Raw genomic sequence first — 18206 nt, 5'->3', positions numbered from 1 at the left:
ATCTTTCTGCAATTTTCACAATTCGCACTGATACATATCCCCCCCCCCCCCCTGTTCCCATCTGTTTTTATCGGTCTGTTGCAGACTTTCAAAGTTTGTTTGGTGTGTGAAGCGGCGATACCTCCGCAGGACCCACACCCTAAGTGCATTACCTGCTTGGCGGAGGAGGGCCACGATGACCAGTCTTGTGCCATATGTGGTGGCCAGAAAGCGTAGGCACGCTGACCTGATACATTTTATGGGATTATTGGAGGCGGGGGCAGACATACGTTTGGAGAAATCTGACCCCACCCCCCCCTCCCCCCCGTCAAAGGTTAAGGGCAAGAAGACCAAGTCTTCTGCCCCGGTTCCTTCCACCTCCACTGCGCCTTTATCGCAGTCCGGGGGTGAGGGCTCTCGGGTCCCCGAGGTTCCCCCCTCCCCTGCACCTATTAACCTTGCTGATGTCACGGCGCTTCTGTGGTCGCAGATGGCGTCGGTGTCCGAGGATGTCAAGTCCTAGCTTCGAGAGGAGCTGCGGGCGGGGCCTCCCAGGGCGTTGGCGTCGGATGCGGCTGCGGGGCCTCGTGGAATGCCTGGCGTCGGCCGTGGCAGGCCACTTGGCCTCAGGGACGACTCGCGTCCGGGCTTCAGCTCCGGTCCGTGGTCGATCCCCGGCGGAGGGGTGGCGGGCGACGGCCCGTCCACTTCCTCCGCTTTGGTTTCCCTGGCAGAGCCGGAGGCTTTTCTCGAGCCCGAGGCTTCATCCAGTGGACCTGTGCCCGTGAGCCAGGTGGGTTCACTTGAACCCCCAGCACCTCGGGACCGGGACCCGGTGTCGGACTGGGGACAGTCGGGGGATGCGAGGGCCCAGGCCTTCGGGAGCCCCCTTCCTGTTTCATCTACTTCTTCTCTCGCCGAGGAGTCGGAGGATACCTTCGGCTCGGAGTCGAGGGATGAGGTGTGGATGGAGGAGGGAGGGGATGACTCGGAGGCTACGGGTAGTTTTTCCTTCGCATCCTCGCTGAGGCATGTCAGGGATAAGATTGTCCAAGTACTGCCTCATGTGGCTGCCCCTATGCCCGTCTCTGATCTGTCTGAGTTCCGCCTTCCGGGGGACGCTTTTGCTCCATGCAAAGTGCCCCAGGTGCGGCTCCGCATTCTGACCTCGCTGGTACACGAGGTCATCGATCCTCTTCTGTTGGGCGCCCGTAACAGGTTCAATCTCCCCGAACTTACTAGGCGGTACCCGTTGGCAGAGGACCGTGACTTCGAGGTGCCGGTCGTGGACGAGTGCGTCTGGACTTCGGTGACCCTGGGGGGGTCTTTGTCCTCCAACTTAGCCAAGGCTAAGCAGGGCCGGCATTTGCCACCCTTCCCTATGTGCGGGGTGGAGCTGAAAGCGGCTTACGTTTGCTTTGAGGAGCAATACAGTAATGCTTGCCAACAGCTCCGTATCGCCGTCCACTCGGCTTACCTGTCTGCTGTGCAGCGGGAGCTGGTGGGGGAGGGGCAGTCCGACTCTTCGGAGTTGGCTGGCCAACTCACCGAGGTCCACAGTCATCAGGCGAGGGATGCTTTCTGTAGCTGCGCCTCCCAGATGATGAGCGCAGTCATGGGCATGCGCCGGCTGTGGATGTCCGTGTCCAAGTACTCGGCGTCCACACGCCAAGAACTACTTGCGCTCCCGTATAAGTTGGGTTCTACCCTCTTCCCTTGGGCGCAGCAGGTAGTTCGGGAGGCCGCTGTGTTATATGCATCCATCAAGGACTCTAAGGCCTTGTTGGAGGTGCCTAGCACCAAGCTGCACAAGCGGGTCAGCAGCCTTTTCGCGGGGCTGGGAACCAATAGCTCCTGCCCAGCCCCAGGTGGCCCCACAGTTGACAGTCCTAGGGCTGTTGGAATGGGAGAAGGTGTCCTCCAATCCCTGGGTCATGTCCACACTCAGGGAAGGCCACTTACCTCAGTGGAAAACTTCTTCCGCCACCCCTCTCCGGAATAAGGCGCACTCCGGTGCCCGCTACCCAAGAGAAGGCGGACATACTTCGTGCCGAGATCGTAGCACTGCTAAACAAAGCTGCTATCGAGCTGGTTCCATTGGGACAGGAAAGCGAGGGCTACTACTCGACTTATTTCCTTGTCACCAAAAAAAACGGAGGGTTCAGACCTATTCTCAATCTGAGAAAACTGAACAAACTCATAGAGGTACCGTCCTTCAGGATGGAGACACTGCGCTCAGTGATCTCTGCTGTAGAGACAGGGGAATGGCTGACGTCCATAGACCTCAAAGACGCCTATCTCCATGTACCTATACACCCCGAGTTCAAGAAATACCTGAGGTTTTCTTTCGACGGGAGGTGTTATCAGTTCCGGGTTCTACCCTTCGGGATCTCCACGGCCTCAAGGGTGTTCACCAAGCTGATGTTGATTCCTGCCCAAGTGGCCAGGTCGCAAGGTCGGTTCTGTCATCCATACCTCGACGACTGGCTGCTAAGAGCACTATCTCATCATATGAGTCAGATTGCTACACAAGCGGTGTTAGACATTCTGGTATCTCTCGGGTGGATAGTCAACCTAACGAAGTCAGATCTGAACCCTACTCAGTCTCTGGTCTTCTTAGGGGCGAATTTCTCCCTCTCACAAGAACGCATTGTCAAGGTCAGGAGTGTAACTGCACTGTTCCTTCTTTCCACGAGACACACTGCTCGCACTTGGCTCCAGTTACTGGGCAATATGGCCGTGACAGTGGATGTGGTTTGGCGAGCACGTTTGCGAATGAGACCCATTCAGCAGGCGTTGCATTGCCTGGATCAACTTTGTACACCCAAGGATCATTCATTACCCAATCTCTCGATAGGTATGTTTTATTAACATTAATAGTCGGACACAGAATTATAATATGAGCGAAAACATCCCGATAATGACTTTGTAAAATATCTAGAATAAAAGCTGTTTTTCCACAACCTGTTTGCCCGCAGATGATAGCGCAGTGCGGTTCTTTAGGTAAAAGATTATTGATAGATTGCTTGCACGAATCTACCATTCTGTATATTGAGTTGAGCGTCGATGATAACGTACAAATATATATTTAATTTACCATCGGATTCCTGTATCTTAGGACCCGTGAAGATTCCGGGGCAGAATAGGTCTTCAGCAAAGAGGTGACTATGCTTGTAAAAGGTGACTATGCTTGTCGTAAAAGGCGACTAACGGGATCGGGTGGTCAGGCTCACTGACTTGGTTGATGCATGTCATCGATCCCATTTGAGTGGATCGATGCTCATGATATCAATCACTGGATTGTCTGGTCCAGACTCGATTATTTACAGACCGCCGTCATATAGCTGGAATATTGCTGAGTGCGGCGTTAAACAACCAACCAACCAACCAACCTGTATCTTAGATATCTGCATAGTAATACCCTCGCTAGCATTTTCTATTCTCCTACCGCTTCCGTGTAGTTGATCGTCGTCCGTGGTTCTCATGTCGAGCCATAACGCGTACTTAGTGGTAAGGAATTCAGCCATCGTTACATCCCTGAGAGACAGATCTTTCACGACCGCGTTAACTTCTGGGCTTCGTTTTATAGAAGGGAGTTTTTTAATCTCATCCCACTGCTGATATGCTCGCATGCCTTGACTATATAGTTGATTAGACACGCCCTCGATAGTCAATTCTACTTTTGTAATCTTGGGGTTGTAGAACTTCTCAGTATCTCTTGCAAATGCTTCAGAGGGGTCCTCGAACAACATTAAAATACCCTTCAACGATCTGTTGGGGACGTTTAGATTAATATTCCACGTCGTATCTCTTTTGTTCCTGGGGATCTTTCGGTGTCGCAGCATGCGATCGTACAAAATGGCTAAACTTCCTGTATACTGGTTACGAATTTGTCTAGCTAATTCAGGATCTGTTATCATATCATACTCCAGTGAGATATTGCCAATAGAATAGCTAGTAGGATCTTCAGTAGCTTTGATCACTCTGCTGTAGTCATTAAAAGTGAGTTCATATTCTAACATATCGCCTAGGGATGCTTGATAGAAGGGCATTTGACTATCTAGTAATTCAAAGTCTACCGGAATTTAGAATCGTTACCTAATGCATCGGCAACAGCCTTATCTCCTACGACGGTATTATCGCCACTATCAGCACCCACACGCAGTCTCAATGTGTTCTGATTACAAATACCTTGGTATTGTAAGTTTACCCGTTCTTTAGCCGTTTTTCAGAGATCCATGTAACAGAAATATACATCACTGTTGTCAATACTCAAAACTTCATTGCCGCTAATTTTAATCACGATTTTCTTAACAATCGCACGACCTATGTTCTGAATGATCTCTCTGCTAGCGTTGGTAGAATTCAAACTAATTGTAAATGATAGTCGGGAAGTTCCTGGAACTAACACATTGTGAGCGCCTAGATTAGGAAAGCGAACCAGAAGTGTTTGATTCTGATCAATGGTACTCGGGTTATTAGTTATAGTTACAGACTGACGAATTGCTTTGACCCCTAATGGATCCTGAAGTCTACGTTGTGGGTTTAACTTGCGTCCGTATTGCGAAGACATTGTTATATTGAAATTATGTAACCTTATGTTTAATATAAAAATGGATGATATTAATCTAGGTAACATAACTGATACTAGTACAATCAAAGAGGGTACTGATGAAACCAGCTTTACGAATCTTAACGATGAACTTTTGAAACCAGCCGTTAATGATTATTACGATGCCTTAAAAGAAACTCCTATTGGTCGTGACTATTGAAAGTTTACGATAGATAGTAAAGGAATATTGCGACTGCGTGACTCTCCGGATATTGATCTTATGAATTCTCGTACTTGTAAGCTCCTAGCCTTGTCTACGATAGCTAGTAAACACAGCATCAAAACTGTTCGTAATGAATTAGGTTTTGTAGACTACTCACGAGAAAAACTTTCCGCGAAGACTACTAAGGTTCTTAAGACTGTGTGTGCTGAACTCGGTACTATAGATAAAGATAATTTGGAAGAAAGCTCGAAGCTGGCCTCGGACGGACTCGGAGATATCTTGGATACCTACTACGATAATTTCACGGTACAGGTATCACCATATTCTTGGCTCTGTATTAGGGAATTAAGAGGTCTTGACAAGGCCCTGCAAACAATGCGGGGAGAACTCATCAATAATATAGCCAAGCTATCCAAACTCGACAAGCATATAGCTTATGAGAAAACAATACTTGAACAGGCGGGCGATGAATTCAGTAGACGTCGCGTTGCTGAAAGATTGCGTAACTTAGAAGACGAAAGATCAGACCGCCTTGAAGCTGCTTCCAGTAATAGAAAGGCACTTCTTTCGCAAATCAGTCGAATTCTAGAAATTTTTTCGATCAAGTCCTCAACGATGATACTACACTGGCCCATAAAATTAAAACATTGTTCGGAGAACAGGGGATAACCATTGCCAGTATTTTAACTGCATTGGGATTTATTATATCGACTTTGACTCTCGCGTTAACCGGTGGCAGCAGTACAGGAGGTGGCACACCACCTAGTGATAAAAATGGCGTAAAAGAGTGGATAAAAAAGCATTTAAAAGCATTAGGAGAAGCACTGGGAAAGCTCTCCTGGGAAAGCCACGTCGGCACTTCCAGGTATAATAGGGAGTATTGTTTCCTGGCACTTGAATTTATTAGCAAAGACCGCCACTTGGCTTAGTCAAAACTTGTGGGCACTGACCGTAGCAATTGCCGGGCTGTTGTACTTATCCATAAAAGACTATTTATCCAAATCAGTTCATTAAGAACTATTTATTCAAATCATGAGTAAACCAGCCGCGACTCCACCTACTATAAGTGCTGTTTTTCATCGATATGTTGTTGATTTTTAGCTGCAATATGTGGCAGCACTTGTGGTTGTGCGTTAGTAGATGGCTGTTTCGGTGACTGTGACTTGACTATTCCTGTTTCGCCTGTGTTTGTTTGCGTTATTAATTCGGTATTAATATCTGAATTTATACCTGGTTTTTGTTGATCGGAAGCAATAACAATTTTATTATTATAGCATGTATAGCCCTGCCCCATAAACGTAATCTACTTTGGATTTAGCGTACTGTAATACATCTTGATAACGCTTTATAGAAGATGGTATGTCAACTGGTGAATTAATAGCATCCTCTACGTTTGCGACAAACTGTTTTTGCCCATTGAGCGCCGTCCCAGAACCAATTATTACCGTTTGTGTTTGCGATTGATCACCAAGAATTGCCCATACATAAGTTCTTATTGATTCATTAACTCTTACAACTCCTGGGTTAGTAAATTTATTTTCTGTTTTATCATACAGAAATTCATTCCAAGCGTTTGCTGTATCGTTTAGTTGCACAAATTTTGTAACAATATAAGCTAAACCCCTCTTAAAGCTCATAAGATCTCCTCACCAATCGTTACTAGAAAGTTCCCAACCATGATGCAATCTTACAAAAAGATTGTTTTTCTGTAACAACTTAAATGGATCAAATGGTTGATGAGTTTTTTTAACTAAATCATCACTTTCTTCTTTAACAGTTTTTTGTCCGCTGTATGGAACACCTAGATCATGGTTAACTCCAGGCAGATGCCAATCTTTACTCATAGAAATATTAAATTCCTGCGCGAACCTATTGTACGGATTATTTGAGGAATTCCATGCTCGATCCTGCGGTAATGGAGCACTAATTTCTTTAAGTATACGTCTAATCTGATAGTACACGTGAAATGATAAAACAGACTTATTTAGTTCAAATCCTGGGGCATAAAGAGAAACACCACATCCTGTTGTTGCACACCATATGGCAAAGTTTAACTGGTTCTGCCCAAATTGCATTGGATTGTGAAACCAATCAGGCACCATTTTTTTGCTAGCACCAGAGGCACTTAACTTAAATCGATTGATTAGTAATGTAAGTTGATTTCATATTTAAGTTATGATACAGTATCTTTGTATATTTAATATGTTTGTTACACTCCCGGGAATAACAAATGGCCAGTCTATTCAACTGCTTCATGCTATCGATAACTCAGCTGGTCAACTAAAAGTCACTCTATGCGATGTAACGTATTACCCGCGGTGGACCAATATAAGTGATGTGAGAGGTAATAATGAGTTAATACTAGGTGGAGACTGGCGCACTATATCTGATGGGTATTACAGCGTATGCTCACTCAATGATGAAATATTTAAGCCTTTTGGACATAGTCTCACACAAAATGAGTCGAATGGGATGCTGATTTTAAGCGCTGGAGAAAAGGTTGTAAATCTTCTCCCGTACTTATCAGATACACTTGGATTTTTTAGACAAAAAACAATAATACTACCCAATGAAACAGAGCATGGAGATAAATTACCCGTTTTAGTTCCCTATAAAGAGTTGTGTATGCATCTTGATCAGATCAGTACAACGGATAATATTCAACTCGAAAGTCCTTCAACTCGGCTAAGAGCTATTCCAGTCAAAGATGAAAAATACAATAGCGGTAGAACGGAATCTTTCTCATCATTACAATATAAAAAGTTAAAGTGGGGTATTATTTCAGATCTCAAAATTTCTGTATTAGATGTAAACCATCAACCTGTGCATATAGGATACTTGAGTGTCACACTCCATATTATAAATAATGGTTGATTCATCTGGCCCTGGAGCGCATAACCTTAGACAATGTAATACAATTGCGCTTTCCGATCTCGGAGACACAGAAGGATTCGGTAAACCCGGTATCGATGGCAAGTTATACGCTTCACACTTACAAGATAATGTATACAAGCGGAAAGAAGTTACATTCACAGGTAATCTAGAAGATTTAAGCGATGTCGACGTTAGTACTCAATAAAGACTCAATAAAAACACTTCATACAATCTTACTCGCAACGACGATAATAAATGGACTATGATCGAACAAAAAATCGAGTGGCTATTGAATATCATCATTACCCCACCATATGTGATGATGGGTAAGGGACATCAATTAACTAAGATAATGAATAGTGGGATCGTACTCGGGGCTTATATCCCATCAAAACGAAAAAGTGTGTTAGTCTCTCCCCTGCCAGAAAATCCAGGTCATATAATATTTATACGTCCGGCATAAAAAAATGTTAGTTTAAATTTGGTTACTGAATTCAATGATATTAAAGATAACTTGAGTGCAATACCTAATCTTTCTACGCTTATTATTGAAGTCTTGTTTTGAGATGCACCGGTAGATGCCTTTGAAATATTACCAGGTCTATCAATTAAATGACTCAAGAAACACTAGCGTCGACGTTGTAGTATTATTTATATGGGAGTATCACCCGTTGCAACCCTTGAGGGGGTCCAAATTATTAAAGGTGACAGAATTTCTCTTTCTAAGATATTTATGCCGCATAATATACATGTAATAAGGTTGATGTATACTCTCAAAACATTTAAGCAAGATCAATTAAAGACTATTATATGATATAATAATATACATTATGGGTTTATATCTGGCACTCGATGAAGCATCTGAAAAGATGGATACTGTTGATGGATTTCGATTACCATATTTTCTTGAGTATAGTGAGCACCCATGTATAATACGCACCCCCCTCTAGCGGATTCAGTATTTTCGACATAAAACATCGAATAGAGAAGGAGAGGGAGTTGAGACTTGGATTGTATAAAAAGTATCTCAGAGCCGTGAATGCTCTCGACGGAGTTGACACTGCGCATGTAACGGCTGGCATTGGACTCGGTGTAGCCGGTGTTGGTTTATTATCAACTATAATCGCCGCGCCTCTCATACTTGGTGTGGAAGTAGTGGCTGGAGTCTCAGGACTGGCGGGAATAGCGTTAAAATATTATTTCTCGTAAGTTGCAAAAGAAAGCATTAAAACATGATAATATTTGGATACTCGCCGAAGCAAAGTTGAACAGCATTGAGGATCATATTTCAACAGCACTGGCTGATTGTAAGATATCCGAGGAGGAGTTTTGTTTAGTGTTGTCAGAACTAACCAAATACAAGGCAATGAAGCAGGAGATTCGATCTAATTCTCGTAAGACCAGTGGTATTAGTGAAGACGACAAAAAAAAGTGCATGTCAATTCTTCCGTGCCAAAACCAAGGAACTTGTTGGAGATTAAAAATAGATTGTTTACTATCGTTGGATCACATTTAAAACGAATGCTTACATTAGTAAAAATGTTGAAGGCTATAGTAAATTTTATTCATTATTAATTGATATTGATGTTTCTTTTAATACGAATCATGACGATCGTTGAATCGCATCATCATTTTGACATAAAAATTCCCTCTGTAGTATTAGTATAAGTATATAAATCTGGCTCCAGTGGAAGTGGTCCAGAACTGTCATTGTCTATACTACTATTACATTAAGACACAACTGTAACTGTCTTTCAAAGGTATGCATATTTTTACCACGACATGAAATATAAAAATTGTCCACAAACAATGATCGATCAATTGAGTCTATCAATACTTTAGATCAACTATTTATTTTTAGAATGTACAATGTGACAATACTGCCCTGTGGAACCCCCTGATCCTGATTATAATGATCAGACAAGATGATTTTGACTGGTTCTCCATTTGTAGATTCAATAACTATAAACCTTACCCAAGTTTCTTGCTGCTTGGAAACTGAAACATTATCATGAAATGAAAGATGATCAGCCTCTAAACGCCTTTTTTGTCATTTCTAATGGAACCAGATGTGGAAAGCGACATGTAGGTAGTAGGTTTTGGCACCCCTCCTCCCCACCCACCATGGAGTGTTAACAAGGACAGTGTTTCACAGCAGCGGATCTCCAGCATGCAAACACAAAGGGATACAGGGGTGATATACTCCAGTAAATACGCCGTGAATAGCTATATTTGTCTACAAAATGAAATGCTAAGCTGGTTTCGGCTTGTAACAAGAAACTGGAGACATATAGAACTTAGAGGTCGACATTACCAGATTGGCCCATGAGCCACCGTCTTCTGGCATAGGAGTCTAGGCAAACGTGTTCATACAAAGTCTAACATTCAAAGCCCAAACACAATACCGTATTTTCTTGAGTATATTGCGCACCCATATATTATGCGCACCCCCCTCTAGCGGATTCAATATTTTGGAAAATAAAAATTCGAATACCAAGCGCAGAAATATTTTTACACCGTACCCCTTTAGCGAAGTCCGGCACACGAACAGGTGATGAGAAACTTTGTCAGTACAAATTCGAAATTTGTGATAAAAAATCACCAGACATGTTGATTTACCGTTTAAATTGTATTTTTTTTTCTGCTGGGCATTGTTTTATATCCAGTGATTAAGATTACCTTGTGTATTTTCTCTTAAACTAAGCCGGACACAGCAATCAGCTGTACACACGTTTTCTTGGAATCTACCGGTGGTTTGGTCAAGACACACCCAATGATATAACTTACAGTATTTTAATGCAAGGATCGGCAAAAATTGTATCTGAAACTATTTTTTTATCAGGAATAATATATTCTAATATCTTGTTAATTTAGATGCAGCTTTTACTGAACATATTTAAAATAATAATGACGCTTAGCGAAGCAGCTGATCGCTATTGCCGGGTATTATTTTTTACATGGAACCAGTCTGACCAGTCACCGTCAAGGCTCCTGTACACGTGATCGCGAGAATCACGTGTTGACAGAGATCGTTCAACAAAAACAAATATAACTTTTAACGAGTGACAGTATGGCATTTATGATATATGTATCCCTTCTCTGTCAACTAAAGTTCGTTTCAAGGTGTCAATAGCGGTAATCTGACCGTGGTTGCTGTTAATAACGATGAGTTGTGCGATCTTACGATCGCTTCACATACGAAATTAATTAAAACAATATTAAAATGAATTTTGAATAAAATTAATAAAATAAGTTACAAACATCAGTCCAGATATACAAAGAACACATTTTATGGCCAGACAGTGTAATTACATGACTTATTTGCGTACTTCAGTATTGATTTGTTGACATGGTATTTACGATAATACGCGCTCACGGTAATGTCTTTCCATGGGGGAAAAAACATCAAAACTCATTAATTCGTTTATAATTTTTGGAAAAAAAGTGCACACTATACTCAAGAAAATACGGTATGTAGAAAATTAAACACGGAAGATTCTAGCAAAGGGCTTGACATGACCAGTCGATTGATAGAATCGGGCCCATTCTACCTTCCGTCTAGGTGAAGTCAGGGTCGAAGTGGTGTGTTAGGCAGAAGAACACTGTTCCTGGTTCCATTGCCCTCAACCACCAGAATCCCGTCCTTCACCGACACAGTGGCACAACCCATAACAAACAAGTAGCCCAATTCTGTCGCCTCCTACAACAAGCAATGGGCTGCTGAGGACACAATCTACCCCAGCTCTACGGGGGAAGAGCGATTACCCAGCACTCACCACGGGGAGGTTGCTCTTCACGAGTGCCAATAATAATAATAATAATTAAAGCTGCAAGCAGCAATGTCGGGCTCCAAGTGACACTGTGCACAAACGTCCATGTTCGAGTCCTCAAAAGGTTTCCTTGTACCAAATTCGTCAAAAGTAGGCACCACTAGTAGGGTATCGCCGCTATGAAATTGTCGTTTGCCAAGTGTCCAAGTCTGTTCTATACCCATTTCCGACCTTGAACATGTTCGAATCCCCAAAAGGTTTGCTTGTACCAACTCCGTAAAAAAATAATCACTTGACATCGCCGCTACGAATTTTGCGTGTTCCAGGAGTGTCCCAAATATTAATCAAATAATACCACCAAGCGGTGTTACTTTTAGCATGCAAGCAAGAACAAAAGATGAGGTACATATGTCCAACTAACTTCATGTCAACTTTCAATAGTTTCTGTGGAGTACCTTACAAGATATGATCTTTATATAAAGTAAAATTTCGGTGAAAAAAATCATCAAAATCAAAATCAAATGGGACCGTCACTAACAAAGATATCTAAAAACGGCTAACATAGTTTGATGTGTTATGTATGGAGACAATTCTCAGAAAGTGTGGATGCATTTCATGCAGTGGATTCAGAGGAGATAGCATTGGAAGACAGGTACCCCAAAACCTGTGAAAACTTTGAATTCAATATGGCTGCCAAACCACGTGACCAATGACCAAAGTCAATGAACAAAAAATGTCAGGGAACTGAAGCAGCATGCATGCAAGGTTTGAAATTAATCGGACAAGCGGTTGCGGAGCAATAGTGCAAAATACATCATTAAAAAATACTTGTTTTTTAGTTATCTGCCCTTGGGCTTTGGGGCTACGGCCTTGGGATTTTGGCGGAATCTAGTATTCAACGGTCTTCATACACATACAAAATTTGAACATAATCGAGCCAGTGGTTATGCTGCTAGCTCTGGTACAAAAATCGGCAGAATAATAATAATATTAAATCGAACGAAAACACTAGGGCTCTTCAACCATTCGGCTTGGTGACTCTTCAACAGGCTGTCACTTCTTTGTCATTTGAGCGTCAGTCAATCGGATTAGCGTTCTGAGTTCGCCAGCACCCCGGGTCTCTGTCGCAATGCTCAGATAAAGTGCTGAACATGTTTCCGACTTCGTCCATGTTTGAATCCCCAGATGGTTTGGTTGTACCGACGCCGTCAAAAGTAAGGAAATGCTTGCCAGACATCGCTGCTACGACACTGACGTATCCCAGAAAGTCCCGGAATGTTCTTCACCCATTTCAGACGCCGTGCGTGTTCGAATCCTCAAAGGGTTTGCTTGTACCAACTCCGTCAAGAGGTAGTCACCGTTTGCAGGACATCACCACTACGAAACTGGCGTGTGCCAGAGTTAACCAGAGTGTTCTAAACCCATTTACCACCTAGACAATGTTCGAACCCCGATAATCGCCTCTTAAGACAAGCCTGGGTTGCTGAAGACCAATTCTAACCCTCATCTTCAAAGGTAGTATACATACTGCAAAAGACACTTGATGGTCAAAGGGAGATAACCCTAGGTTTTCTCAGCGATTTATTCAGTGTTTTGTCAATATTACCACCAAGCGGTGTTACTTTTGGCATGCAACCAAGAACAAAAAATGAGGTACATATGTCCGACTAACTTCATGTAAACTTTCGATAGTTTCTGTGGAGAACCTTACAAGATATGATCTTTATATAAAGTAAAATTTCGGTGAAAAAAATCATCAAAATCAAAATCAAATGGGACCGTCACTAACAAAGATATCTAAAAACGGCTAACATAGTTTGATGTGTTATGTAAGGAGACAATTCTCAGAAAGTTTGAAGTCATTTCATGCAGTGGATTCAGAGGAGATAGGTTTTGAAGACAGGTACCTAAAAGACACTGTGAAAACTTTGAATCCAATATGGCCGCAACTAAGAAAGATATCCAAAATCGGCTAACGAAGTAGTATAGGTAATGATGGTTCTGGACCACTTCCACTGGAGCCAGATTCATATACCTATACTGCTACTACAGGTGGAATTTTTTATGCCAAAATGATGATGCGATTCAATGATAGTCATGAGATTAAGTTAAATTGGGTCTAGCTCACCAATACCTGGGGCCAATCATTGCTTTAGATGAGCCTAAATGGTAATAAAAATATTCTTTATTATTTTTATCAATAAAGCGATATTCAACATTTTTATTAAGTTCTTCGTTCATTTTACTAGGAGACCAGACTATATAATTACACTCTTCTTGTAAATTGATAAGAAACAATTGATAACCGTATTTGGTTGGTTTGACATCACTGATATAATAAAAACCTTGTGGTAATTCTCTCCATTTAATAGCTTTTTCGATTGTTGTGTTGTAATTCTCCATTATTATATATTTATGTAAGCATTTGTCTAAATGTGATCTAACGATAGTAAGCAATCTATTTTTAATCTCCAACCAGTTCTTTGGTTTTGGCACGGAATAACTGACGCGCTTGTTGCCTCCCCTGTCCTATGAACTTTTTTTTCTCGTCTTCGCTAATACCACTGGTCTTATGAGATTTTGATCAAATCTCCTGCTTCATTGCATTGTATTTGGTGAGTTCTGACAGCATTAAACGAAACTCATCCTCGGATATCTTACAATCGACCACTGCTGTCGAAATATGATCCTCAATGCTGTTCAACTTTGCTTCGGCGAGTATCCGAATACTATCGTGTTTTAATGCTTACTTTTGTAACCTACGAGAAATAAATTTTATCGCTATTCCTGCCAGTCTCGAGACTCCAGCGGCTATTTCCAATGCCAAGCACGATAGGTGCGGCGATTATAGTTGATAGTAAACCGACACCAGCTACACTATATACATTATATCGACAAAACTTTTGGTCCTGAATTTCGTAGGGACTGCGTCCTTCTTCAACCTAGCTTTTGGATGTTCATACCCCATATGTGCAAGGCGAAATGGGTCTCTTTTATAGGCATCCGCGTCAAAATGGTCAGAACATAACACAGCATACTTGCTTGGCTTTCAGTTTTTCTCCCCACGTTGGCACCTGTGTTAAAAACACATAAACAAACTCTCTTTTTTTCTCTTTTCAGAAATGGTCAAGCAGATCAAGTGAAATACAAGGAGTTCTTGTCAAGGTGTTACACTGATATCAAAGCTGTCAACCTTGCTGGATATACTGAACCTAGACAGTGAGTACAAATGATATTTCATATTGAGCAATGGTTTCAGCCTGATTGCAAGATGAACAAACCTTGTCATAGTGCTTTTTGTGACCGAGTCTGAGGCGTGAGATGGCCATTTCAATTTTCCTTTCATTTGAGTATGAGTTTGGTTTTTGTTGGATCTTGGGTTGAATTTTGTATAGCCATCTGTCGATCTTACTTGCGTTTGTTACATTGGGCTTGCCATCTTTGGGCTACAGAGGCTTTGATTTTGCTTTTTATCTCTAGTTTACTATAGGGAATAGGCTGTATATCCGCTTTGTCTAGAGCTAGCTTCGCCAGTGTGTCTCTTTTCATTTCCATGAATATCTATGTGAGAGGGGATCCAACACAGCTCCACCTGTTGCCATTGGTCCGTTAGTTTTGTATATTCGTATAGAATATTGTTGATTGTGTTTGGCCTGGAGTTTGAGTTTCTGCCACTGATGGCTTGAAGTGCACTTAACGAGTATGATAGGACGACTGCCTTTGCTTCTGGAAGTTCTGGAGTGCACGATGAATTGACTCCAATTCAAGCTGGAGCTGTGGATATGGATCCCGTAACCAGCACTGTTGTTGATATGATTCTTGGATCCATCAATGAAATATTGTGGATTTTTTTAATTTGATTGGTTTGTCTTTTATGGAGACACGGGGTATCATAGCATCTTTCCCCTGACGTTTGAATAGAACTTCAACAGTTTTTTTAACTTGAAAGGGTGAATCCCCCACCCCCAATGACAGCACTATTGATCTACTCCGTCCAGGGCTGATTGGATTTTTTTTCTGATTTGTGAAATATCTCTGTGCTTTACCCATATTGTTTCATTATCAGTGAATTTAGAAGTTTGGGGAGTAGAGTTGACATGATCAGAGAGATCACTGATCATGATGGTAAACAGGGTTGGGCTTATAATGCTGCCTTGTGGCGTGCCATTGTCCAGTGCCAAAGGATCAGATCGAATGTTCCCTATTTCAACTGATAGCGACCTGCCTTGCAGGAAGCTGTCTATGAAGTTTGCCATGTTTCCTTCTGCTCCATTTTGTGCTAGTTTGGTGAGAAGTCCGTCACGCCATACCATGTCAAAGGCTTTGCTGAAGTCCAGAAATACTGCGGCTAGGTATTGTCTGTTTAATTGAGCTTTTTTTATTTCATATTTCCAGTCTTAGAATATGATCTAGACACAAGTGTCCCTTCCTGAAGCTGCTTTGGTCAGGTTTGATGTGGTTGCCAGTTTCAAGGTGATGCATGAGCCTTTTCGTAACCATGGCTTCCACAACTTTTCACATGTTTGAAGTGAGTGAGATCGGTCGATAAGAGTTTGGTAGGGCTTCGTCTTTCCCTTGTTTTAGAAGCGGGATAACTGCAGCATGTTTCCATGCTTTTGGGACTTCTCCTTTGGACCATATCATGTTTTTCAACTCAGTGAGTAAGCTTTTGGTTTGATCAGGTTTTTCAATATCTCGTAACTGATTGAGTCAAGACCAGCTGCCGTGCCTTTTCGAAGTTGTATCGCATCATCAAACTCTATCACAGTAAATGGTATATTGTATACCAGATGCTTGCTTTGTGACTGTTTTGATATCTTAAGCATATGCATTTTTTCCTGTTTGAATTCATTGCTGCAATTTGTGTTGCTGCTGACAGATGAGAAGTGCTCGGCTAGAATGTTGGCCTTTTCTTTGACTGAATGGGCGTTGGCTAACTTGGGAATTTTTGTTGGTTTACGCTTACCCCTGATTGCGTGTATTTTTCTCCAGACTGTTTTAGCATTTGTTTTCTCATTTAGAGATTTGCAGAAGGTCTGCCATGACTCTTTGTTAGAATCGTCTATGAGCTGTCTTACTTTTGTCCTGGCTGCTCGGACTTGGTCAAAGGCTGATTTATCCCTTTTTGACCTATTTAGGGTTTTCTTTCTCACTCTCCTAGCTTTTGCTATTTCCCTGTTACCAGTTTTGTGGTCTTTTTTTTAAAATTGATTTTTCAGCTGCGGCAATAATTACTGAGGTGAGATTTTGGCAAAAAAGATCAGGAAAAGATTGAATGATATGCATTCCTTCCTGAATTTCGGCCAGTCAGCCTTTGCATAGTCCCATGTGGGCTGAGGATTGGTCTGTTCCTCTAATTGTGGTGGGGTACCTATGTAGGTGAGTATAGGAACGTGATCGCTTCCCCAATTGTCATCATGGACTTGCCATTGGCAATGTGTGGCGAGGTTGTTGGTGGCAATTGTTAGATCAATTGAACTCCACGTTTGTGGACTTGGTCATGACATGTGTGATTGCTGTTGTTCAGAGTTATTAGAAGTTTGAGAATCAGAAGGCATGGGGTTTGATATGGGAGCTTGGGTCTTTTTCCCCTTGCGTTTTGCAGTGCCTTTGTGCCTATGAGCAGACGGATCAGTGCTCACTGATTCGATTGTTTGCTCAGTGCTCACAGATTCAATTGTTTGCTCAGCAGAGTGATCAGTAGAAGCTTCGTTTTTTTTCGACCTCAGTGGGTTGAATAGATTTGGATTCGGATTGCTGAATAGGTATTTTATTTAAGCGTTTGCTTATGAGTAAGTGTTTAGGGCATTAGTAGTATAGGTAATGATGGTTCTGGCTCACTTCCGCTGGTAGAGCCAGATTCATATACCTATACCACCACTACAGGGGGAATGTTTTATGTCAAAATGATGATGTGATTCAACAATCGTCATGAGATGAAACTAAATTGTAATGAAAATATTCTATATACTCTTCCTGGTAATTGGAAAGAAACAATTGGAAAGAAACAATTGATGACCATATTTGGTTGGGTTGATATCACTGATATAATATATACCTTGTGGTAATTCTCTCCATTTGATAATTTTGTCCCTGAGCATAAATGCTTCGATAGCTTTTTCGAGTTCTTCCTTTGTTGGTTTGTAATTCTCCATTATTATAAATTTATGTAAGCATTCGTTTAAATGAATGTATGATTTTTTATGCGATGCAATCTAATGGTAGGAAGCAATCTATTTTTAATCTCCAACAAGTTCTTTGGTTTTGGCACAGAATAATTGACGCGCTTGTTGCCTCCCCTGTTCTATGAACTTTTTTTTCTTGTCTTCGCTAATACCACTGGGTGGAGAATTAGATCGAATCTCCTGCTTCATTGGGTTGTAATTTGTGAGTTCTGACAAAACTAAACGAAACTCCTCCTCGGATATCTTACAATCAGCCATTGCTGTTGAAATCCTCAATGCTGTTCAACTTTGCTTCAACGAGTATCCAAATATTATCATATTTTAATGCTTTCTTTTGCAACTTACGAGAAATAAATTTTATCGCTATTCCTGCCAGTCCAGAGACTCTGGCCGCTATTTCCATGCCAAGTACGATAGGCGTGGCGATTATAGTTGATAATAAACCAACACCGGCTACACCGAGTCCCATGCTAGCTGTTAAAAGCGCGATGTCAACTCCGTCCAGAGCATTCACAGCTCTGCGATACTTTTTATACAATCCAAGTCTCAACTCCCGCTCCTTCTCTATTCGATGTTTTATGTCGCTTATTTGATGTATTTGAAATCCATTAACGGTATCCATC

General features: G+C 42.0%; 1 protein-coding gene across 1 annotated transcript in view; it reads left to right on the top strand.

Moving 5' to 3' along the window:
• LOC124115933 overlaps positions 1 to 18206 on the top strand; it is a 452084-nt gene that overhangs the window by 195712 nt on the left and 238166 nt on the right. The window contains exon 6 of the mRNA XM_046477097.2: positions 14519 to 14617. Coding sequence (XP_046333053.1) covers positions 14519 to 14617 — 99 coding nt within the window. The remainder of the gene's footprint in view (positions 1 to 14518; positions 14618 to 18206) is intronic.

This window comes from Haliotis rufescens, unplaced genomic scaffold, assembly GCF_023055435.1.
Source record: "Haliotis rufescens isolate VD_foot unplaced genomic scaffold, xgHalRufe1.0.p SCAF_5, whole genome shotgun sequence".
NCBI classification, from domain to species: domain Eukaryota; kingdom Metazoa; phylum Mollusca; class Gastropoda; order Lepetellida; family Haliotidae; genus Haliotis; species Haliotis rufescens.
Note: the sequence above shows the minus strand (reverse complement) of the source record. Positions and strands in the feature narration are given on the sequence as shown.